The sequence below is a fragment of the Helicoverpa zea genome, chromosome 13 (assembly GCF_022581195.2).
Source record: "Helicoverpa zea isolate HzStark_Cry1AcR chromosome 13, ilHelZeax1.1, whole genome shotgun sequence".
NCBI lineage: Eukaryota > Metazoa > Arthropoda > Insecta > Lepidoptera > Noctuidae > Helicoverpa > Helicoverpa zea.
Window position 1 is genome coordinate 3,634,615 of NC_061464.1, and position 25,299 is coordinate 3,659,913.

The 25,299-nt window shown below is 37.3% G+C and overlaps 2 protein-coding genes across 4 annotated transcripts in view; both read right to left on the reverse strand.

The window, feature by feature from the left end:
- Positions 1-187: 187 nt before the first annotated feature.
- LOC124635698 (electron transfer flavoprotein-ubiquinone oxidoreductase, mitochondrial) lies at positions 188-10,776 on the reverse strand. Of its 2 annotated transcripts, none has more exons than XM_047171648.1 (15): positions 10,623-10,776; positions 10,158-10,262; positions 9,195-9,307; positions 7,906-8,104; positions 7,507-7,598; positions 6,900-7,059; positions 6,238-6,350; positions 5,706-5,925; positions 4,938-5,093; positions 4,280-4,404; positions 3,711-3,828; positions 2,936-3,043; positions 2,410-2,523; positions 1,961-2,035; positions 188-1,673 (listed from the first exon to the last, which is right to left on the reverse strand). In XM_047171648.1, the coding sequence occupies exons 1-15, from the start codon at positions 10,705-10,707 to the stop codon at positions 1,585-1,587; spliced, it is 1,872 nt and encodes a 623-aa protein (XP_047027604.1). In that variant the 5' UTR covers positions 10,708-10,776; the 3' UTR covers positions 188-1,584. The 2 variants fall into 2 exon arrangements, with proteins under 2 accessions (XP_047027604.1, XP_047027605.1); XM_047171649.1 differs by lacking the exon at positions 10,623-10,776 and adding an exon at positions 10,467-10,586.
- A 4,527-nt stretch (positions 10,777-15,303) lies between these two features.
- Positions 15,304-25,299, reverse strand: part of LOC124635569 (malignant T-cell-amplified sequence 1 homolog) — a 31,545-nt gene continuing 21,549 nt past the window's right edge. For both annotated transcript variants that reach the window (XM_047171492.1, XM_047171491.1), the window contains exons 2-5: positions 17,330-17,482; positions 16,840-16,940; positions 16,038-16,239; positions 15,304-15,466 (exon numbers count right to left, since the gene is read on the reverse strand). In XM_047171492.1, the coding sequence (XP_047027448.1) occupies positions 15,385-15,466; positions 16,038-16,239; positions 16,840-16,940; positions 17,330-17,482 (538 nt within the window). In that variant the 3' untranslated portion in view covers positions 15,304-15,384. The remainder of the gene's footprint in view (positions 15,467-16,037; positions 16,240-16,839; positions 16,941-17,329; positions 17,483-25,299) is intronic.

Genomic DNA, 25,299 nt, shown 5'->3' on the forward strand with positions numbered 1-25,299 from the left:
CATGACCACAAAAATTCTTTGCTATATCGAATAGCATGTTTTTTTAAACAGTAGTTTTCGTCAAATTACTTCGCCGAAGTTTTAAGTCTATTGAGCAGCTCTTAAGAATATTTTTATTCTATAGTGAGAAGTAGTGGTTTGTTCATGTGGTGAACTAAAGGATAAATAAATAAAATTCAAGTAGGTATATATTTAAAATATAATTTATTTGATTCTCCATGTAAAATTAACACTTATATACTAATTGGGAATTCCTCAGACACTCTTATTCAAGCAGATATAGATTCATACCGCACCATATTTGTACTGAAGTTAAACCACAAAATGGTTGCAAAAGGCAAATAAACAATATTTTTAATATTTATAAGAGGTTTTACAAATTCTGAGTCATTATAAGACATTAGTCATCGAGTCTTATAAAGTCGTTATAGCAGCACTATTTATCTTCAGTCTAAAAAAAGGTTAAATATATTTACAGATTCGTAAAACAGTTACAAAAATATTTACATTTCATAAATATATTGTACAATTAGTTTAATTGAAATAGTACTGTCGAGCTTTTGACCAAGTTAGGCGTAATGAGGCAGTTTGGAAGATATCGTTAGAAGACAGAATTGTCATTGTTTCATTTTTTTAATACAGGATAAGTCACATTATAAATTATGCGATTTCCTTAAGTAACCACAATAGATGATGAGATGATTTTGCTTTTTAACACTCATCATTCTTATCTCAATTGCGCAAAAGTTGCGCAACAACGAGAGACATTACTAAATGTAGCGCAATTTTGCGCAGTTGCATTTTAAGCGCAAGAAAAATTACAAAACTTTTTTATATTTGCTGAATATAATAATTCATTAATCTGCTTTATCAGTTATCTCTATACAAGTGTAAAAAATCGTCATAAAAATATTACCAATTAATTGTATACCAAATACATAAGGATTTGTATAGTCAAATTATTTTACATGATTATTCTAATACAGACTTAATTATACTAAAAACGTCTATACTTCCCGTCTATACACTCACACAGAATATATCTACACCCGATTATTTAACCAGACAATAAACCAAGAAAGCTGCTAAGTTTAAAAGTAAATAACTTACTTAAATGACTTTAAATATTCTATTCGGTATATGCCTTTATTTTATTTTATTTTATTATGTTAGGGAAAAACAAACAACTGTACATTGTTTCTTATATATGCCTTAGATATTTGTTAAAATCAGAAAAAAGGAAACTTTTCTGTTTCAAATACCTTTGAGTTACGTATTTTTAGGAACAAAGTATTGAGTAAACATATTAGCCAATTGTTGTTTGTTATTAATTATTTTGTTTGACCCATATGTGTGTGTAGGTATATGTTTGTGTGCGATTATCTGACATTTAACTGACCCGATTTTAATGCGGTTTTCAGCATAGTGTGTCAGACTTAGAAAAACGGTTTTAGGTGACATTGAAGTCGTTTTCTCTATATATAGATTTCAACCGTCTTGGTACTTGGTTTATACAGTCTGTTAACAAAATGATCAGGTTTATTTGGGTCATAATTTTTTCAGTTATCGGCAGTGTCTATATATTTACATTCCGTTGTACGCGGGACCGCCACCACCCTCAGGAACCACCCAGTTGATGTTTTGTGACGGGTCCTTAATGTCGCATGTTTTACCTAGGAAGATATTAATTAAAAGGTTTAGTATTAAAACAGATGCATATATTTGTATTGGACAAAAGCATATTTGTTCTGATGTTACATTTCGAGAATTAAGTAAAAAGGAGAATTAGATTTATATATGAACAAATAATAATCGTTTAATCAAAAGAAGTCATTGAATTGATTTCCAAATTAATTTCAGATTATCAATATGGCAAAAATAGTCAGTAATTTTATTTTTTTAGTTTTCAAAAAAATACTTATAGTTATTTTTTCGTAATAATATTATAGTGTTCACTTACAATGTATGCAGTTTTGCGCGTTGATTTGCAAACGTTGTCCGTCACCGCTTTCCATCGGCACAAATTCGTATACACCTGTCATTCAAACAATTTTACTATTATAAATTAATCCTAGAAACCATAGTTATATATGTAGGTAGATTAATATAATATGAATAGCAATCTCATAAATAAGTAAGCAAATGTAATTTATATTCACGAATAAAGACATTTGTAAGTGAAAAGTCAGATAGGCAGTCGCTCCACGAGACACTGGTACTCAGTTACCTCTGGTTAGACTGGAAGCCGATCACAACATAAGTTTTTTTGTATGTCATCTCGCAGTTCAGCCTAGGAGGCTGTGTACTGCTTAAACTGACTTTTTCTTTTGGATGCCTAGAATTTAAGGCCAGGGGAAAAACTTATAAAGTAAGCACAATATGAGAAAAGTTAGGCAGATAATATCTTACCTGCTGGACAGAACCTGGCCTCGGGTCCATCATAGACGCCCAAGTTTTGTTTGACGGGCACCGAGTCGTCTTTTAACGTCAAGTGTGCTGGCTGATCTGCCTCGTGGTTTGTGCCTGAAACGAAACGCTACAGGTCAATACCGTTCAGGGGATCACGGGTTTGATTCCCATGAGATTGTTTAATGAACATGCATGTTGGCTGCGGTTGTCGTGTTATAATTGTGTATTTATTCTATGTCTAATAACAAAGTATACAAGAATATGTATGGGTGCTTGGTACTCAGTCGCGCAAAAACCATTGAATGGATTTTAGGCCAGTAATATCTACATGTATGACGCAAAAGAAATAGTCATGTTAGTTGCCCTATTTTACTGAAAAATTAACTGATTTCGCTGGAAAGAGGTGGTGAGGTAGCTTAAACTGGGAGAATGACAAGATAATTTTTATCCCCATCCTTTTACGGGCAGTAGATCCCTTTGAACGTGAGTGAAACCACGAGGGATAGGTAGTATTAAATAGATTTACCAGTGAGTGCGACGGATGACAGCAGATCGAAGGTGATGACGCCATCAGGCTTGGGGTACTCGATGGGCTGGCACTCTTTAGCCGGCTTCAGTCGAGCGTGATCAGCACCTGTGACGATATTATTTTTAATATTTTATTTGCTACAAATCTATATAAAGAGTATCCGAACCACAAACACAACACTATTGGTCAGATTCAATGGGTTACTGATAAAGTCTCTGACATCCAATCAGGGACTTATCAATATCAAGGGTAGCTGTATCTGGCAGAATTATGAGCAGACTTTATCAGATAGCATTAACTATCACATAACTAATTGACAGTTTATCAGTAACTGAGCCTTCATATTTTACGGGCGCCGGGTGTCGCGAGATGACTCCCGGCCACCGTAGGCGTGGGTCTGTGGGCGGTGAGTTCGGGTGGCTCATCGTCCCTCTGTCTGCTTAGACGACAGACCCGTGTCGACGGCGCGCGTTGTTCCACGCGTGAGTCAAAGAGATGTCAGCAACCCCAGCGGGGCCCAGCAGGGCCAAGGCCTGCCGGGGCTGCGGGTTGTTCGAAAGAGTTACCGCGGCCCTGGTACATAAAAGGCCTATGACGGAACACGATGGTTTTTAGTCAGTAAGAGTCTGACACTCCCTCACCGCTGCTAACCCACAGCGGGAGGGGATCATCATTTGATGATTTTTGACGTCGTAAAAAAAAGCCTTCATATTTTAAATTTGCAAGAAGTATGATAATAAAACATATTAATCTATACTTCTATAATACTGACCTCCATGGCTGAAGGTCCAGGGTTCCATGCCGCGGGTGAAGGTGCTGAAGCCGGAGTAGATGACGCCGCCGTATAGACCTAGCGACGTGTGGAACGATGGCCTGCAGTTGCGGACTTGCTAAAATTTACAGGAATTCAAGTTATTGTTAAGTAAATAGATGTTTTTTGTGGGCCATTAACTAAATATTTAGAAAAAATTACAATTTCAAATTTCAGTTTCAGTAAAATATAATTTCTTGTGATTTTTAGGCCTATGTATTTCAATGATGATGATGAAAGGGTTCAATTGACAAAATAATTTAACACATTGGCGTGAAAGAGAATCTACATAAAAAGCTAACATTTAAAAAGTCAAAAATAATACGAGGCGCTGTATTTTCACGACGAGGTATTGCAAAGTTTAGTTTTTACTATTCAGGCATTTCAAAAAACACATGCAATTTTCAAAGTTAACAGTTGTTTTAAGAAAAAGGGACGCTTATGTTTTCGGTGAACTTGGGCCAAAGAATCACTCTTTTTAACCCTATCATACACACATAAAAAAGATATATAAAAATATCAGTAAATACCTTAAGTTCTTTATAAACAAACGACTCCTTAAGTTTGTCTTCGTACTGAGTGGGCACGACTCCTTTCTCATGCGTCGCCTCGCCAGATATAATGAGGTCCATCGCAGCTTCCGCCGCTAACATACCTGGGGTATTGACAATATGTTAGTTTATGTTTTTAACAATATTTCTGGGTTTAAAAAAGGGTGGAAATGCATAATAATGGACCCAAAAATACATGATTAAATAAACTATCATTCAATCAAAGGTAAAGTAAGACACGTTTGATGAAGCCTTCAATTGTACTTAAGTTAATGACTTTCCAAAGGCATTGTACCCATATTGCAAAGTGGTTTTAGTATTTTTATACTTTATAATATTTACTATGAAGTTTTTGAGTTTTTTTTTATTTATACTCCTGAAAAATTCGTTATTGGAATCTGATTTAGGTACTTGATTTCATCTTAACGGGTCAGACAGGGGTTTACATAATCGTAGAATTTACAAATTGCAAACTGAATTAAAAAATTGACCTGAATTCTTTAATACATAATTATTATAGTCCAGTTTTGTGTAGGTTAAAAAAAAAAAACAATGCAAATTACAGAAAAAAAGATATGGGGCCATTTGTTAGAAAAAAAATTATGTCCTATAATATTTTCAAAAAAAAATGACTCACCGCTCTTCATAGCATTATGTGTGCCCTTAATCCTGGGCACGTTGAGGAAGCCGGCCGTGTCGCCCGCCAGCATGCCGCCCGGGAACACCGGCAGCGGCAGGCACTGCCACCCGCCCTCCACCAGGGCTCGGGCGCCGTACGCTATGCGGGAACCACCTGTAAAATGTTAGTTAAAGTGTTTGTTGTGTCTGTGTAGTAGAAGGTGTTAGTTAGGAATGCCGTTTTATAGATGGGAACACCGGAAAAAAGATTCACCACCGAAAATAACAGTAAAGAAGATTCACAAACGACACACGTCGCAAACGGCGGTGGCGACGTATTGGACTTGATAAAGTTACTCCATAAGACTAGCTTCGCACAACACCCAGTAGTCCGTGCGAATGAATGGATGCGGCGAGGAAGATGCTTGATTCCGCCGCCAGGTGGTGTTCCAAGGCTCTTCATAGAAGTTAATACATGATATTTGCTTTACTGCCTACTACGAACACAACTATGTCTTTCACATTTTTATTTAATGTTGGAACATGTTTTTGTCTTTCATATCTCTAGGTCGCCACCTACTAGTAATAGTCTACCCAATTAGCAAAATAGGAAATGTGAGAAATCCCTCTGAGTCTGTGAAAGCAGCGTGAAGGAGTATCAGAGTCTTAACTAAAACACATCATGTTCCTTGTTAAGCCATTTATGTGCCAGGGCCGCGGTTACTCTTTCCAAATACCCTGCAGCGCCAGCAGAAATTTGCAATATCAAAAAACCTGAAAATCTTACCTTCAAACATAGGCCTAACATACGGATGAGTCTTGAACTTCTGGAACTCTCTGAAAGGACTAAGGTAAGGGTTGCTATAATCCAAGCCCACTACGAAGCCCGTAGCCACAAGGGGTGCTTCGCCCTCAGCCACGTTGAGATGGTAGATGAACGAGCCTCCATATGTGTTCTTGTCGAGAGGCCAGCCTATTGTGTGTTCTACTAGACCGGGTTTGTGGTTCTGAAATTAAAGACATTATAGATTAGGTAATGGGTTGGTTTTGATTCATATTTGAGACTTTAATTTTTAAGGGTTATTATTGGGTGTCTAACAAAAAAAAATGTTGAATTAATATTGTGGCGTATGTAATAGCATTAATTTAAAAATGGCTTCTAATAATTAATAACGAGCTCTTCGAAACTGTTTTTCTACAATCCCCGGTAAAAAGTTTCTATTCTCTATCAGGAAATCGTAGGAACAGTAATACCTAAGTAAAAGTTTGCTATATTATTTGGAAGCATTATCAGGTATTCCTAAAGCTAGGAGACTTACCTCGGGTTTGACTTCCCACAACTCTTTAAGTCCAATACCATATGACTGAGGTTCGCTTTTCTCTCTCAAGTTGTATTTCTTTGACACCATTTTAGTGAGATGACCATGACAACCTGCAATTTAAAAGATATTTCAGAGTCAAACGCACAGCAGGTGTATATTTAGGAATTTTAATCAATATTTTTTAGATTAAAAAGTCATATAAATGTTTCTACATTCTATTTAAAAGTTTATGGAGTGAGCACGAAGCAGTTTACGGCTTAACCTATTGAGATGTAATTTGACATGGAGATACTCAGTACTTTGAAGAGGGACAGATATTATACTTTTTATCCTTGTGTGAGACACTGATCCTATAAGACGAAGACAAAGTCTTGGGCGAAATCTAACAGTCCATTGTATTTATTAACTCGCGATGCAAAGAGAGGTTATAACATTTTATAAAAACTAAATAACAATTAATTCATGTACCATATAAAGTACCTTAAATGTCTAATATTCTAAATATCTAATATTCTAAATGTCTAATATTCTAAATATCTAATATTCTAAATGTCTAATATTCTAAATATAATGTCTAATATTTCAATGTCTAATATTCGCGTAAGTGTCAGAAATCAATATGAAATCAATATACCTTACTATTATCATTCATATCTTACCTTCAGTAAAGATAGTAATCTTGGAGTGGAACTCCATGCCTCGTTCGAACATGTCCTTAGGGCTGCCGTCTTTAGCGATGCCGACGTCGCCAGTCGCCACGCCCTTCAGTGATCCATCGTCGCGGTAGATCAGGTCGGCGCCCGCACATCCTGGCCAGATCTGTATAAGGTGACAGGTGGTATATCATAATGCTAAAAAAATATTTAGTAAGGATTGAATACCTCCTCCTCTTTTTTGGGGTAGTGGGGTAAAATGGTAATGTCAGTCTAAAATGTCTTGGTTTATAGCTTTCGTAGGGTCGAACATCAATTTCAACTATCGTTTTCAGTTCAATCCATTGAGATTATATTGTTTAAAGAGGTGATGAGGGTTGAGCAGAGTACTTGTAGAAGTTTATTCAAAGAGACAGGCCAAATACAATGAGTACTTAATTAATTTAAATGGTAAGTTAATTAAGTATATGTTAAGAATACGTATCCCAACAAAGTGTAAGTTAAGTATACATATCCCAACAAAGACTGTGAAGGTTAACATTATATTTACTTTTATGTATAGAACCGCTAGCTTTATATACAAAAAGCATCATTGATATTATTTGATATATACCTCGGCACCAGCAGCTTCAGCCTGTTCCGACAGCCACCTCACAAGATGTCCCAAACGAACTACATAGTTACCGTGATTGTAGTTTGGTAATCCTGGAAGAAAGAACATTTGAAAAAAATCATTTGAAAACATAAAAAGATTTGAATCGAAAACCTCCACCTTTTTGGTAAGACAGTAAAAAAAGAAGGCAATGTTCGTTTGTTATGCTTTCATGGTCTTAGATACATCATGAAAGCATAACTGAGATCCTGATATGAGATTGATGGAGTCAATAGGATGCACACTGGTTATAAACCTTTTTTCTTTAGTCAACAAGGCACATATCAATAATTACTAAAATAATTACTACACAAACACACAACTTAAAAATGTTAAAACATCTACTTTATAAATTTTTACCTTTAAACGCTGGCAGAGGAATTCTTCCAGTAGCAGTAAGCAGACCAAACTTATCAGCAGTAACTGGAGTGTTCATGGGAGCCCCCTTCTCCTTCCAGTCGGGGATCAGCTCATTCAGAGCTATGGGGTCCACGCAGGCACCGGACAGAATATGGCCTCCGACTTCTGCTGCCTTCTCTAGCAGGGTAACTCGTACTTCCTGTAATAGTGAACATGTTATTTGGTTAAATGAAGTGTTGTAAATGACGTTGTTTGTACAAATAATTGTATATTTATAAACTGCACTGTGGGCATCGTGGGCAGTGTTGTATTAATAAGAGAGGCCTAAGGGCTAAGGGTTCTTTCAAATTGAGCATTTTCCTAGCAGCAACGGATCGTTTGCTGTCCTGTGCACAGAATTAGAATGAGGTTATTGCAAGGAAAATGCTCAATTTGAAAGAATTTTTAGTTTTTTCATTCATCCTCTTTTAGTATAGATAAATGAATAATACAACCTAATATGATAATTATTTACATATATGATAAACAAGGTCAACCGAAATACTTTTCAGATTATAATATAATTAATGATGACGTAACTTGATAAGAACACCACACCTCCACCTACCAAATAAATAGACAAAGAAACATATCTTCATGGAATTTTTACTTTATAATGATAAGCATAATATCAGATAATAGCAGGGACTGATTCAGAAGGCAGTACTCCTTGATACGGCACGTATTGTGAGGAGGTTTCTGTCTCTGGAACCCTAACCACCGGTACCTGGACCCTGTGCCCGATATCGGTGGCAACCTATTTTTTAAATGTTTTTTTATTTTTATATTTAATATTTAAAAATGTAATAAATATGTGCAAGAATAAATAAATGACAATAAAAGCATAATATTATCCATATTTGTGGGCTGAAGCTATTTATCAAATAATTATGTTTTCATAGTAAAACAGTTGACTCAATTGGGATGAAACTTGGCATATAAGTAGACTGGAAATGGTATTATATTTTATTAGTTTGGTAAGCAGTTCTCTCGGAATGCGGATAAAATAGAATGAAGCCGCATGTATGTAATTAATACTTCAAGGGTTTCTTGTACAACTTATAACCTTATTTATCTGACTGGATTCAACCAGTAGCTGGAACAGCTTTGTGATAGACCTTTTTCTTGCATCTGGATACAAAGTTGCCTGTATGTTATTCTGATGACAAAAAAGGTATATACCTAATTGCTGTTTGCACATGAAGAAGTAATGGACATACACACTCATAAACTTGACTTTGACAACTTACAGCTCCCTTTTCCTCTGCGATCTGGCGAGCTCTGATGGCAGCACTCATTCCGGCTGGTCCTCCACCGATGATGAGGATGTCTGTCTCCTCCGCTACTCTTTCCATGCTGATGTCTAGAAGTACAGGACATGGTTACATAACCTATTGTTCCTTAGTACCATAATTTTCTTAGTGTTTTTATTAGTGTTCATGTGGTTCTGTAGACAGATTACATTGAAGGTGAAAGAGGCTCCTCAATTTTAGGCCGCTCTAACAGCATTCTGTCTCACATACAATGCTGTTAAAACAAAAGGACTTTAAAGGTAGACTTAAACTTGTATAAGGTATGTTTGAGTATTTTGAGGTAATTTAGGAGTGTTTATTTGTATTTGTATTGTTTATTGATTGTCATTACAACTTTGGACTATTAGGTATCCCTTCATTTGTGGCTGTGCTTATTTGTCATTCTGTAATATTAAGATATCATTATCTTAACTGACTGCATGGTCTTTTTCCAAATATGTTGGGACAGGCAAATTTTTTTTGGTTCAAAGTTCAATTGATATTAAATTCTGTAGCAATATGGGTATGTGAGAGTTGGCAGATGGTCAAAATCCATAAGAAATTAATTATTTCCTACATGGGGCAATGCCAAGATAAGTGTGAGATAAGATATTATTTTGATAGTATTGTTGCCATGTAGACTAACTTAGGGCTCATTACTTAATTTCTCTCATTACTTAATCTATTTAATATCAAATAAATAAAGGGGACACCTAACTAAAACAAAATTATATGAATTCTGTTACTGAGTGTCACTTGTTTGGTGTTGAAGGCCAAAGTCAAAATAATGTGTACCAATCTCCTTTTACGATCTCGCGTGTTTACTTGTAATACTTTTTTCATAATACTGATGAGTTAATGGTATCAAGGTCTTGTGACGTTTATTTTTGTAGATAATTTGAACTTAAGGTTATCACTCACCTTTCCATCTTGGATCCTTATCTCTTGGGTGTATAGTGTAATGAGTCGTTATTTTAGGGTAAGCATCCGAATACAACCTGCTTGCAGCCTTTGTTAGCCTCCCCACTGAAAGTTTCAAGAAAAATTAACAAAAACACCATCAAAACAAAACAGAGTGAACTTTGAACTTTTATATTTAGCAGCTTTATTGCATAACATTGTGCACCAAGGTCTAATAAAAGTAATTTTGACTACTTGTTTTCACAGTTAACATTTAATTAGATATGCTATTTACCACTAATTAGCCAAAAATATTGAAAACCAACTCACAACCAGCTGATAGCAACGTCACACAAAACAACTTTTTATCGGTGAAAAGAACATTATTTTACAATTTCAAAAATTAAATATGATTATTTAATACCACTTAGTACACAATTAAAGCTTAAAACATAAAGATTTATATTTAAAAAGTAATTTATTTACCCTGACGAGACGAACTAACAAGTGCCGCCGCCATTTTTAAAAACAATATGCGTTTTGCGTTCCGTTTCGTTTGCGTTGCTAACATGTTCTGAATGAACTAAGTTCGCCCGAGCTTTATCAGATTGTGGATAATGTTGAACAGCTGTGATGACAGACCATAAAACAATAAATTAAAGAAAAATTTTACATCGTCACTTTATGCGATAGTCAAACTCATCCTTAATTGCTTTTATAATGATTGCCTTGCATTACAATAATTACAACAGCATTTTTTGATAATGATTTGTGTCAAAACGGAACGGGGAGACCAGTTTGGCGGGAATTTAGAAAATAATGAAAAGTAAAATGTTTGTTTGAAAGGAGATGGCCAAAAAAAACCCAGAGTCGACAGAAACTTCGTATGTATGATTGGATTCAGTATAATGTGTAGATTACAAAAAGTATTTCATATCATCTAAAAACCATGGGGTTCTCTTTTTACAAGGTTTTTTTCAAGAAGATTTTAGTACATAAAAAAACTTAACTTTTCTGTTTGCAGTTCATTAAAAGTTGCGCATAGGGTAAAAACTTTACACTCAGGTGTACATATGTCTGTTATTATAGCACTATTATACACGAGTGATGGTTTAGAGCTGACCTGATGATGGAGAAGAGAGAAGGTCAAGGGAACTCGGCAATGGTAAATATTAACTACCTCGTGTTTGGGCTTATATTATTCGCATTGACGAGAACTTTTCACTAATATGAATAATGATTAAAAACTAAAAAAAAAAAAAAACATTTTTTTTTACTTTTATTTTTTTTTAATTAACCTTTGCCAGTTCAGAAGTTTACACATAACAGGGAAACCTCTTCAAGTAGGTAAGGTCGGTACTTAGTCGTAGGTATCTGGAGTGGTTCATGTCAATAGTGCAATGGGTGGGGGTCAAAACTCAAACTCAAGACGTTTTGATTACCTACCAGGCGAACTCTGTAACTATGGTGATGTTACTCTTCGCATGTATAACGTTAGTAGGTATACCATGTTTTTTATGGCCCTTTATGCAAATAATCTTTAAAATCAACATAAATTCAACATAACCTATTTTTGTGAAAATATGATATAGCTCCTATACCCCATGGATTACAGACTGGATTTTTTGGCACCATCAAAGGTCTATCATAATGAACCCATTGGTACCCATTTCGTTGCTGTCGATTCTGGGTTTTTTTACTATGAAAATTTGGCCATCTCCTTTAGTCTGTATGACGAATAATTTTTTTTTTTTTTTTTTTTATGTGTCTACTCTGCGTCCTGGCAATCTGTTTTAGAACAATAAGCCATTCGTTTGACTGAGCTGTGTCAGAGCAAAATGTCGTAAACGAGGTTCACAGTTATTTAGTATTCCAGTACTATGAACTCTCTCTGTGTCAGTTGAATCTCTTGCTTAGGTTAGAGATGTCATGTCTTTTAAGTCTATAATGTTGTTGTCCACCTTCCCCGCTAAGTTTTTTAGCTAGCTCGTTAACGTGATCAGCCAGCCTGTGCTGGTATTTTACGCTGCTCATGGCTATTTCTTGTCTGACAGTATTAACACCCAGGTCGAGGTACATGTATCTGTTGCTGATGCATTTTGGGATTCCATACATGGTACGTAGTGCTTTCGTTTGGAACCTTTCTAGTATGTCGATGTTACTATTGCTGGCGGTTCCCCAAAGTTGTATGCCGTAGGTCCAAACAGGTTTTATGATTGCTTTGTATACCATCATTTTGCTGCTGTCATTTAATTGAGAGTTTCTCCCAATCAGCCAGTTTAGACTACGGAGTTTTTCATCTAGTTGTAATCGCTTTGCCCAGATGTGCTTTTGCCAAGTGAGTCTCCTGTCTAGATGTATTCCTAGATATTTTGCGTTTTCTGCCTGTGGGATCTCTTTATTGTTTAATTTAACAGGAGGACAAGTTTCTTTATTCAAAGTAAATGTGACGTGTACGGACTTGGTCTCATTTGCCTTAATTTTCCACTGCTTCAGCCACTTCTCAAGTTCGTCGAGGTGATTTTGAGTGGCCTGGGAGGCAATCGCCGGATCTCTATGAGATGACATTAGTGCAGTATCGTCAGCGTATGTGGCAATCACAGTGTGGTCGTCGGTTGGGATGTCTGCGGTGAATATGAGGTAGAGAATAGGGCCCAGTTTACTTCCTTGTGGGACTCCTGATTTTATTTCGTACAGGCCGGACAGTTCATTGTTTTGTTTCACTTGAAAGCACCTTTTATCCAGATACGATTGTAAGATGTGGAAGAAGCAATGGGGGAGAGCCTGTTTTAGTTTGTACAGGAGACCTGCATGCCAGACTTTGTCAAATGCTTGACTAATATCTAGAAACACAGCCGAGCAGTATAGTTTTTTTTCTAAACTTCCACTTATATTGTTTACAAGGCGGTGAACTTGCTCGACTGTTCCATGTTTTTCACGGAATCCGAATTGATGGTTAGGCAGCGCTGAGTCAAGGTGGCCTTTGATTCTGTTCAGCAAGATCCTCTCAAACAGCTTTCCAATAACAGGCAACAGGCTAATAGGCCTGTATGAGGCAGTCAGTTGTGGGGGTTTGCCCGGTTTTGGTACCATTACTACCTGAGCGACCTTCCACTGGCCAGGGAAGATTTGCAGTCTTAGGCAGGCATTAAACATGTTAACCAGTTTCATGATACCTTTGAAAGGTAGATGTTTTAGCAAAGTTGCATCAATGTTATCATACCCAGGTGCTTTGCCATCTTGTAGGTTTTTAATTTCCCTTATGACTTCTTTAGGGCCAGTGCTTTTCAGAGGTAAACACAATTGGGTTGGTGATTCTAGGAATTCTTTGATTTTAGGATTTTCTTGGTGTTCTGTATTGACCAAAGGCTGGAAGACTGTGCTTAGGTGTTCCGCGAAAGTGATTGCCTTTTCTAGGTCCGATCTAGCCCAACCTCCCTTGTTGTTGTTCACTGGTGGCGTGTGAATTTTGGGTCGCTTTAGGTTTTTTGTGACCTTCCAGAGTGAGTAGTTAGTGTCCAGTTTTGGACTAAGGTTTGATAAAAAATTTTGCATGTTGTCATTTTCAAAAGTATCTATGAGGTTTTTTAGTTCTGCCGAGTATTTATTGAATTGTGTTTTGTCACTTGGGTAGCCGGTAGAATGCCATATCTTCCGAAGCCTTCGTCGTTCTTTTACTTTGTCTTTGATGTACTGTGGGTAACTATTATATTGAAATGGTATACCTTTGCCTTTCCTTTTAGGGGTCGCAACTGTAGCAGCTTTGTGAATAGTAATATTAAGATGTTCTATTTCCTTCTCAATACATTCTCCTGTGGTTATTTTAGTTATTAATTTTAAGTCGCTGTTTATTATTTCTCTGTAGACATCCCTGTATGACGAATAATGACGATATAAATCTTGGCGATTGACTGAAAATAGTTGGTCATATAACTAGGCTGTGTCCCCGGTAGGAACACAATTAGTTAGCAGCCGACTGAGTGAGCCGTAAAGTTACGTGGGCGAATCATTGGCCGGTAAGTATATTCAATAGAGACCATATGCCCAGGAAATGTAAGCATATGTTATAGGTTATAGGCTTAATTTTTTATTATGATTTTACTATGGGCAAAACATTATAAACCGTCAACAACCGAAAACATCATAACAAGTGGTAACTGGTAGCATAAGACAGACAGCCTATGAACTTAACCATTTCGTTTCGTGTGGGAAAGATGCTTTAGTTATTGTGTCCATATTATTACAATCATGCACTACGATACGCACACCTAAATTCTTTGAATTTCCTGCCGCCCGGTCGATGAATACGTCGACCGGGCGGCAGCAAACCGGCGAGCCTTAAAATGAACAAGCAATAAGTTCTCCCTCTCTGGGTCCCGGCCTCCCGGACCGCCGATAGAGCAGTTTTTGTTGCTCAAATAAAGTTTCAACCCATAATCAACCTGACCTGGGTCCATATAAAATTGCCCAAACTTTCCAAAACACAACTTTATTGGTGGATAAGTATGTGATTAGACGTTTGATTGAAAATCTTAATATGGCTTTGTATTTGAAACTCAGTTAAAAAATAAAATACATGTAAAATCGACGTAAGTACGGTAGACCGCACATCAGTGGTAACTGTCATGCACCTTAACTCAATAGTAATAAGTACGATTTTCCTATAAAACTGTTACCACTGACCTGAAGTTGACTGTACAATTACATAACCCATTGAGCATTATTTTAATTAGTATTTCAATAACTTTGTAAATCAAACACTTCTTCGCGTTGTTGACACGAACTTGCGGAAGTCTGACTGACTGGACTGACGTCAATTACTGTGGTTGACGTCATATACTATGCGCGCCAATGTGACCACGTTTAAATCGAATTTTAAATATATTTTATCTGCTTAATCTATACAAATATTATAGAGAGCAAAAAAAATATTTATTTGTTTGTAATGGGCAAATTCAAAAACTACTGAATCGAAAATTCTTTCACGATTAGAAAATTACATTATCTGCAAGTAGCATAGACTATAGTCTATACTTTATCCCGGTACGGACAGTAGTTCCCACGGGACGCGGTTGAAACCGCTGGAAAATGACTAGTGGTTTATATTTTAAATGTCTTTATTTATGGTAGGTAATAATATAATAACTAGAAGAATAAAAACAACGAATCCCTTTAGAGATTTATATTTATTTAGTTAGTTTAGTTTTTTAAGTTACATAGAAGCATACACAATGAGAACAAGTTGAAATTACTTCACTGGTTTCATCTGCCACAGGCCGTCGTTGAGATAGTGACAGTTTTCTATACCCACGCCTTTGTTTACTTTAGCTCTGAAACAATAAATGATAGTTTAAAAACTACATAAAAATAATTAAAACTTTTTTAAGAAGTCCATTGGCTGCTATGATACGATGTTCCATCATGAAGTTCTAGTTTGTACACACACATATGTTTCTACAGCGCGATTTTTTTTTAAATTGACAAGTATTCTGCTTATCTGTCTTGCCTACTCATCCTCCGAGCCTTTTTTTTTCCAACTAAGTATGTTGGGGTCGGCTTCCAGTCTAACCTGATTCGGCTGAGTACCAATGTTTTACAAGGAGCGACTGCCTATCGGACCTCGTCAACCCAGTCTGTCTTATCTACTATGTATATAAATTCAATATGCCAATAGGTCCGCGCGAATGTAATGGCCTCCAGGGCCGATTTCGGCCACGGCGGCTGTTCTTATACATATAAGATGATCAGCCAACTTCGCTGGACATATTATTATATTATACTGTGAAAGTTTCTAAAACCTGCAAAGCTATTTCGGCCCGATGAAACCCGATGTGCGTAGGCCAAGACCAGACCACTGAGGCCTTATACAATGCCTGTCACTGGTGACTGATAGTTACTCACATATCATCAGTAGACAGCGCAGTGCATCCCACAGCTAGAGCATGTTCCTTTCCCTCAGCCATGACTGCAACCACTTGCCCCTTGTCCACGTCACTCATGCGAGCTCCCGGAGACGTGAGCCCCGGGCACATGATGTTAGCCCCACTGAGCACGAAGCGGATAGCACCCTTGTCGACTTGCTGCATCGGTAGGAAGAATGGGTCTGGAATATTAGAATTGAAGAAATTAATTCGACAAGTAAATATTTTTTAGGTTGGTTTTGGTCTTAACAACTGGACCAATTTTAAAAAATGCGCAGAGTAATTCCCACGGGACACAGCTGGCAGAAGCTAGTTATCTATATTATTCAGATTAAGGGTAGGATTTTTATGGTAATGCATTGAAGCATTCAAATAGATGCCATAAGACATAAATAATTTCTTGCACTAATATAGGTGACGCATAGGTCGAAAGTGCAACTGGTTCTTGGTTTACTGTATTATTTCCTAAAATTGTTATAGAAATAAACGTACCCAAATGTATCAGGTATCAAGCTCACTTATGGCGTAGCAATAACCGCCCTCTTCAAGTGAGACTTGATATATGCCAAAATGTGAAGTGGTCTTTTCGGCCCCTTAAGCTTTCAATACTTATAGGTGCGGTGTAATTTACAAATAAGCAGACTCATTGCCAGTTGCTCCGGTTACTGATATAGTCTCCGATAGCCTGTCAGGAACTTATCTGACAGGTAAACTATAACTTTTGGTTTTACAGGAACTTTATCGGTAACCAGAGAAACCAGGCTTAAATATTTTCTACTTACACTTATGCAAGAGTTTGAGGGTGGGCATCCAGGGCCCCTCGCGTTGTCGGAAGAAGAGGAGCTCCCCTGCGCTGTTCACCATAATCTCGATGTGGTCGTGGCTGGAAATTATAACAAACAATATTAAAATAAGATCTAGATTGATGGGGGTTTCGAAATTTGTTTTTTTAGACTAAACTAGACAGACTCCTGATATCACCATCATTGGACACAAAGGTAAGTTTTAGGTATATCTAGTCTTTTCTCCTCCGTGGGTATATCACTCAGGCCGTAATTGAAGCAAATTTTTGTCATACTGTCCTTACATACTGTACCTTCAATCGTCAATTTTGTTAATTAACATCACCTAGTTGATCTGATTCCCAGATGTCCTGATTACATTTTTTTTTCGAATCTAGTCACCCAGTTTATCAGAGAGGAATAGATAAACCAATTGTAAGTATCTTTTATCCTGTTCTGAAAATGACTGCACATAGATATTCAAACGTACCATTTAACAATTCTAAAGGTATCCTTCTTCGGCAGCACTTGGTCGATGTAATTCTCCAAGTGAGGGTACAGCTCCAGCAGACGCGCCCTGATGCCCTTCTGCACCGAGGACTTGAGCTGCTGGACGCCTGAGATGCTTTCCTTTTCATCGAATCTGAAAACAGAAGCAATGGTAATGTAAATAAATGAAGCTCAGTGGTTTTTAAGGAAGGTATTGGGAAAAATGCCTTAAGTAAGTAAGTAAGTATACTTTATTTCCTAGTAGCCATTTTGCCGTGGCTACACTTTCGTTCCGTGGGAACTACTGCCTGTACCGGGATAAAATATAACCTATGTTACTCGGGAAAAAAGTAGCTTCGATTGAAAGATTTTTTTAAATTGGCTCGGTAGTTTTGGAGCCTTTAGGGCACGTAAAAACAAACAAAAAAAATTTTCCTCTTTATTATATTAGTCCACATTTTAGGTACAATAAATTTGTTTATTATAGATATTGTAACACTATGTGTAAGTCAACAGACGCTTCTAATTGGTATTATTATCTTATGTAACAGAGTCCATTTAGCGGTGTAAATTAATTGAGTCTGGAATCTTGTGACGCAAACTGACTGCCAACTATTATGTACCTTATTCAAAAGTAATAAAGTCTAAATCAGAGTGTGGTTTAGCAGCTTCAGTAGAAGTCACTTCATATCATATCACGAATAAGTATAAAATTACTTTAGCACATGCAAACAAAGACATGGTATAGGTATACCACCTACATAGACATATTGTAACTATTTTCTTAGCTTTTACTATTTCTTTTCATTGATCTGCCACGCCACAAAAGAGTCCCAAACTTGGATTCCACGGATAAATATAAGTTTTACATTGCTATTGTTGGATTTCTTTCTTCTTCTTCCTAAAGTCATTTAACATATTATGGACTACTTAGGTATAATGTCAAAAAAGCTATCACATTTTGTATGAACCAAATAAACTGAAGACGATTATATCGTAACATGTTGTCTCCGAAACGGGTTTTAACCACAGGTACCTGACTGACAACAACCTGCTTCGTTATATAAATAAAAAATAAGCAGCTGTTTCGGGAAACATTATATCAGAGAAAGTGAACTTATGTTATTCATGGTAAAGTAGGTAATATTAAGGAAATAAGTTATGGTTGAGCGATCTGAGAAGGTAATTTTTTAGACACAGACTTCACAAAAAAAGTTCACCCCGCTTCCCGACTCACCCGCTTAAAATTACTCAGACGAGATGGTAGATCAAAGTATTTAATCTTCCCGTTTCGGCCACGTGGGCGAGTTGACGAATAAGTCAAATAAAATCGGGTCATTATACGGTAAACTATAGCGATCCGATGCAATAACCCACATGGCTGATTGCCGCATGCTAGTAAATAGTTAGCAAGCCATTTGGTTGCCGTTGCAAGTATTACTAGGTCAATGCACTGGCACCGTTTGGACTAACCACTGCCGCTTTCTTATGTCACCGAACACGTGAGGGTAAAGTCCTCACGTGTTTTATACATGTTTATGTAACATACATATTCGAAAAGCGAGTCTTAGAAAACTTTCAGATTACTGCTATTCTCTACACTCCACATTCTACAACATTATGTCAGAATGGATTGAATTTTTTTACCGAGTAAAAAACTCGTCTTTTTTAAATTTGACGCCAAATAAGTGATTTAAGTATTCACCTGATAATAAAGTCGGCAGACTTACCTACTTTATTATTGAAAACGTGTTCAGATAAATAATCTTCATGTAGTAACAAAAAATGGTTCCATAAAATATATGGACATAAGTAGGTATTGAACCGTCTATACGTATCTACACGTGAAACCAAACACTACCAATTTCAATAGTAGGTTCTCATTATTCCATTGTTTGACTACTAAGTTATTCATAAAGGTGAACCTATAATTTCGAACTTCGTACGAACCATGCTTTTGTTGACTCAGCCCGGATTTTGGAAAGCTGTCGATCAATTTAACGATTACGGCTTTGAAATAAGGAAATACCTTTAAATAATCATTGTTATACGATTAATTGAATGAGTAATTCAAGATTTGTATACACAGTTAAAACGCTAAAAATGTAGGTTTACGATTTTTTCAAGTTTGTGGATCTTCTCCAGTATCTAACTATGTACCTTCATAGTTCATAGGTAATCCTAGTCTTTTTACATTTCCAACCCTCGAAGTTTATGGCACTCTCTAATTTCTAACAACAAATAGGTTTAAGTACCGTCACATAAACCATTTGCAACAACTATAACAGTATGATAACTTGATAAGAGATAAACTACGGAGTTCTTGTACAATATTGTATAACAACATGAACAATACAATCTTTTATGAAAAGCAATAAATACAATCGAATTTTTAAACACGTTTTTACAGCCCTTCTAGCTGTAGAGTGTAAATGATGTAACAGAAAGGACGGTCTTGACAGCTGTCACAATCCCGCACGCACCCTGTAATCACCCCCACTGCGTAGGTATGTCCCACTACCTGTGGACCATGGGAGTGTCACTAACGACTTGACCAGGCTGTGATTCGTTATTTCTATCACGCATGGTTTTACAACTTCAAAGTTAATCAAATGCTCAAGCTTTGGTTTCCTAGGAAAGCGGTGCCGTCATATAGCGGCCGTATATGGGCGTAGCCAGCTTTGGGCTCAGGGTGGGGCAGCAGTCAACCTATACCCCGGGGGAGGGCGGGGGCCCTCCGACTTTTTGTATCTTGAGCCGTTAATCTCAAACTTGTTAATCTTTTAATTTGAGAGGTTTATATTTTCTGGTACAGATAATAAACAATCACACACAGGACAAAAGCCAAAAGTAAGGGCATACCTATAGTTTTTGAATACGCGAGCGAAGCGAGCGCGAAATTTTTATCGGACTTAAACCAAATATTACGTAAAATTTAGCCCAAACGGACTTAACTTTTTGTTTCTTGACAAATACAAAAATAAGGGCATATAGTTTCTGAAAACGCGAGCGAAGCGAGCGCTAAATTTTTATCGGACTTAAACCAAATATTACGTAAAACTTAGCCCAAACGGACTTAACTTTTTGTTTCTTGACAAATACAAAAATAATATAGTTTCTGAATACGCGAGCGAAGCGAGTGCGAAATTTTAATTATTTTTTAAGACTCAAACCAAAAACTACGTAAAATGTCGCCCAGATATACATTTTCATGTATGGGGGGACTAGGTACGACACACCCGATTTACGTCCATACGAAAACCCCCTCGCTCGCATAGATAAGTCGATATAAATAAAGTTAGATACCTAAAGCTGCGCCTACGTTAGAAGAGCCGAGCACGAGTGGAGCACGAGCCGAACACAATTCGTCTAGTCTGGACCAAATTACAAGCTTCACGAGCGCGCTGCGAGCATTTCGTTCGTGTTCGGCTGCGTTCCGCCTGTTGTCGGTTTTGCCCTTGTAAAAAAAAATAAAAAATACTTGGCTGGCTGCAACAGCAGCGGCTACTGCAATATTATTAATATCAACCATATTCGCCAAGAGCCGCGAACTCACTGCAGAAAACTACGTTCGAGAACAGTGATTGTTGTAGGTTCGTTGTACGTCCACACTTCATGCCGCGAACGACGGCTCCGCTTGTGCTTCGCTCGTGCTCGGTTCGTCTAGCGTATAGCAACGTCGCGCAGCTAAGCTTCGCGGACACCCGGAATGCCTCCAGGGACCACCAGTGGTCCGCGGACCCCCGATTAAGAACCACTGTGCTAAACGATCGTTCTATTGTACAGGTCGTACATGGCTGGGCAAGAAAAATAGCGAGCGCGGTTTTTACACTAGGATAAAATTGCATTTCAGAAATTTTGATCACATCTCGCAGTTCCATCTCCTTTAATGCATTATTTTTTGGATTAGATGGACGGATCGGCTCGCTACGCCACATAGCACCTATTCTTTTAGGGAATACGGCTCGCTTTCAAATGTCGCGCGCACCGCGCACGTTCGGGAACTCGAGCGTGCATTTTGTTTTGATCGCTCTCTTTTTAAAGTCGACAATTTTTTTGTGCAATAACTTACGGATACTACATAATGATTGTTGATGTTGTTAGTTAGAGTTAGTAAAAAAAAACATTGTTTAATCAGACACCTAATAGGTCAGAGCCAGGGCCCAGGGTGGGGCAACTGCCCCAGCTTGCCCCAGTGTGGCTACGCCCATGGGCCGTAATACAGCGGTGAATGACGTCACTAGAACGTTGTCTATGTAAACGAAATGGGGCGGTTTCCTAGAGAGCGGTAACGTACACCGTAACTTCAAAAAGCGGTGCCGCCATTTGCATGACGGCCGTCTTAACGGTGTCAGATGGTTTGGTGAACGTTTTATTGAAAGCGGTGAAGCTTTTTTAATCTGTATTTGTGTTTTTTTTTCGGAACAACGTAAAAAATGAGTTCCAACTCTTGGAGCAGCGAGGACGATGAAATTTTATTAGATTTCGTTCGTAACCACGAAGCAATAAATAATATAAAAAGTAAAGATTATAGAAAAAGTCAACTAAAACAAAATTAGTGTCGTGAAATTTGAGAAATATTAAATAAAACAGGTTAGTAAGTATAATACAACTAACAAAAAGTTTATGACGGTGTGTTAAAACGGCCGTGGAACTTTCCACATGTCATCACCGTAAAGACGACCGTCTATTTGCGTCCGTAATAGTACGGTCGCTATATGACGGCACCGCTTTCCTAGGAAACCCAAGCTTTAGAGGATATTGAAAGCATCCGGTTAGACTTAGTTTTCAAACTTGTCAGCAATTAAAACAGAATAACATATGTAGAGACCAATGCGTTGCCCGGGTAACTGGGTTGAGGAGGTCACATAGGCATCGCATTATCGCTCCTTATAAAACAGTAGTACTAGGCTGCATCCGGTTAGAATGGAAGCCGACCCCAACTTAGATGGGAAAAGGCTAGGCAGATGATTAACATAGGGCACTTTTTATCCATATGCGGGACGTAGTTCCCTAGGTCCGTCAGCAGAAGTGAGTGCTTATTTTTTCTAAGGATTATTCTAACTAGGTAGACAGCCACAACCCAATAATATGTAGGTGAATCGAAACGTTCACGAAATCGCTAAACCGTTTATTGTTATTGTACCTATCGTAACGGGGCCGATCACGCGATGGAAAAGTCTAGAACACATTAACTATGACCTAAAAGCTATGCTTTCAAATTATGAGCTACCTGCATTACATATCGATTTCCAGACTATTATTGATTAGGTCGGCCTTACAACAACCTTACAGAAGTTACGTACGTAATTTTTACGGAAGCAAGCTTACAAGTCTAAAATTGGGGTAAGAGTTAGTTTAGCTGAAGGGAAAATCAATCTCATGGAAAATTCTACTCTACAAACGTAAAAGTCTCTTGTGTAACTCCTCAAGTGTACTATCATTATCTGCCAAGCCTTTTCCCAATATGACTAATTTTACGCTTTAACTCTAAAAACATCACACTTCAAAGCAGTCGGGTAAAATGGAATGTCATTCTATCTCAGAGATCACAAGAGTACGAGAATCTGTTTATCTGCTCCACGCTGCTAACCGGACAATACGATACCATACCACGTTATGACATTACATTACCCACGCACGGACTGATCGCAATGTAAAGTTACAAGCGCAGAATGCCTACTCTGTACAAGTAATGACAATAAATACATTATTTATTTCGTACTTATAGTGCTGTCTGTTTATCGGGCAGATATGGATCGGTAATAAAAGTAAGGTATATTAAAAAACCGCTCTGATTGTATACTGAAAATAATAATTTACAAAGGACTTTGACCCTTTTGAAACCCTTTGAAGACAGTTAAAGGTAATGGAAAATTCTGAAAGATAAATATGATCAATCAGAATTTTCAACTATTTTCTTTCCAATCGACTTGAAATAAGAAAATTTGTGTGAAAGGATTTTTTTATAATTTATAAGCTTCTGACTGAAAAAAGTTTATAAGGCAAATGAAATAATTTCCTCCGAGTAGACATTCTGCTCATTGCCTGCACAAGACACATCCAATGACATCCTGTCACGTGTCTCACGACTCACGTTTTTATAAACAAAACAGTCTGACCGTCGACACTGACTTCACACTTCAGATACACTGACGGTAATGTTCCCTTATTTATACACTACCTCTATTCTGAAGCAGCAATTTACAGTGTAGACGGTCGATGGACGAAACTTCGTAGTTGTGCATATTTAGTATTTTTACCGTTACACAGCACGTGGTGGCACTCAGTCTGTGCATACCAATAGAGGTGTATTAATAGAGACATGTGTGAGACATTGGGTAAACGCTCTGTACGAAAAACTCACAATTAACCTTTACAGTTCAAGATTATCAGGGCCACAGTAAATCACGTGGCTATCAGTCGCATTGTCCTATCTACGACTAATAAAATTAAAATACGATCGCTGCTTGTGCTCATCACTTTGAATTAATAAGTCAGCGTTTTGTATCTCAACATTGTAAATAAGACAGACGCAGGAAATGTGATGTAATTCTCCATCGCAATTTCTGACTGCTATTCGTGAGAAATTATTCATTCAGATATTTTGGCGAAAGGAAATTACAACAGACTTTATTTTCGGCAAATGCTTATTGCCCTATTATCCTCAATCGTTACGTTTTGCTAAAACGTTGATTTAAGTTTCTCTTCTATCAATATCGGCTTGTCAATACTTTTAGGTTCAAATAGGTTTCATTTTAAAATGATCTATTTATCGATGAGCACAGAAGAGCATCAGAGGATCTAAAAATATTGTCTCATCCAACTTTCACGTGTGTGATACGGGACTATAAAAACTTTTCTTTGATGTGCTACTGTTTACTAAACTCGTCGCGAATGGGTAGAAACTGAAATAACAGACGGGCTTTCCGTGCAGAGCAGCATTTTATAGTTGATGATAGGGTATCGCAACCCGGTTAGATACCACACTCTTACGGATACAGTACACTAGATAAGACTTAGGCTCCCATATCTATTTTTAAAACGGATGTATTTTTAGATATACGAAATAAACTAACATTCTTAGGTACTTCACCAACACGTGATAAAAGAAAAGGACCCATGATATTAATGCTCTTGGTATATAAGAGTAAATAAGAACCATGGGCTGCTCACAATGAAATGAAGACAGGTGTCAAAGTTAAAAATAGAAATACTTTTATACAGGTGCTGATTTTAAGCCTGTAGATGAGACGACGAAAATTTACTAGGCCTCTAGGCTAGATAATCACTGAAGCTATAGCTATAAAAACTAGGCATAGCCAAGGGGACATACATCGAGAAACCTCATTTCGTTTTAGCGGACGGCGTATTTCGGTCAGACCAATTTCGCGTCGCGTGCAGCCGAACAGTAATAATGTATGAAACTATGAAAACGAATGCAACGAAAATATCGCAACGCTATTACTGTAACTCACAAATTATATTACAGTTGTCTGGTGATTGGACTGATTCTTCAATTGTGAATTGCCAAACGTTTTTTGTTGCAAAGAAAATCAACATCTATCAGTTAAGACACGAATACCTTTAAGGAAAGCTTTCTGACGTTTACCTGCCACTCTCTGCTATAACGTTTGAAAGGGATGTCAGGTTTTTATTTAAAATTCTTTAAGATGCTGTTACTGTGGAATACTTGTTAGATACTTTGTATTTTCTACCTTTGTATGCTTAGTTGCTATTGTTGCTAACGGTGTCTTCAGTGACTTGCTCTATTTAACCATAACCGAACCAGTTGTCGAATTGCCGATTTGACCAACGGGCAGCAATTTCACAGCTAGTTATGATTTGGGTATCGTTATAGTTGAATGGTGCAACTCACTCTAAGTCTTGTACCAGCCATAAAAACTGCTGAAAGTGAAGGCATAACAAAAATAAAATATAACACTACATTACTTATTGATCCTTCTTGTT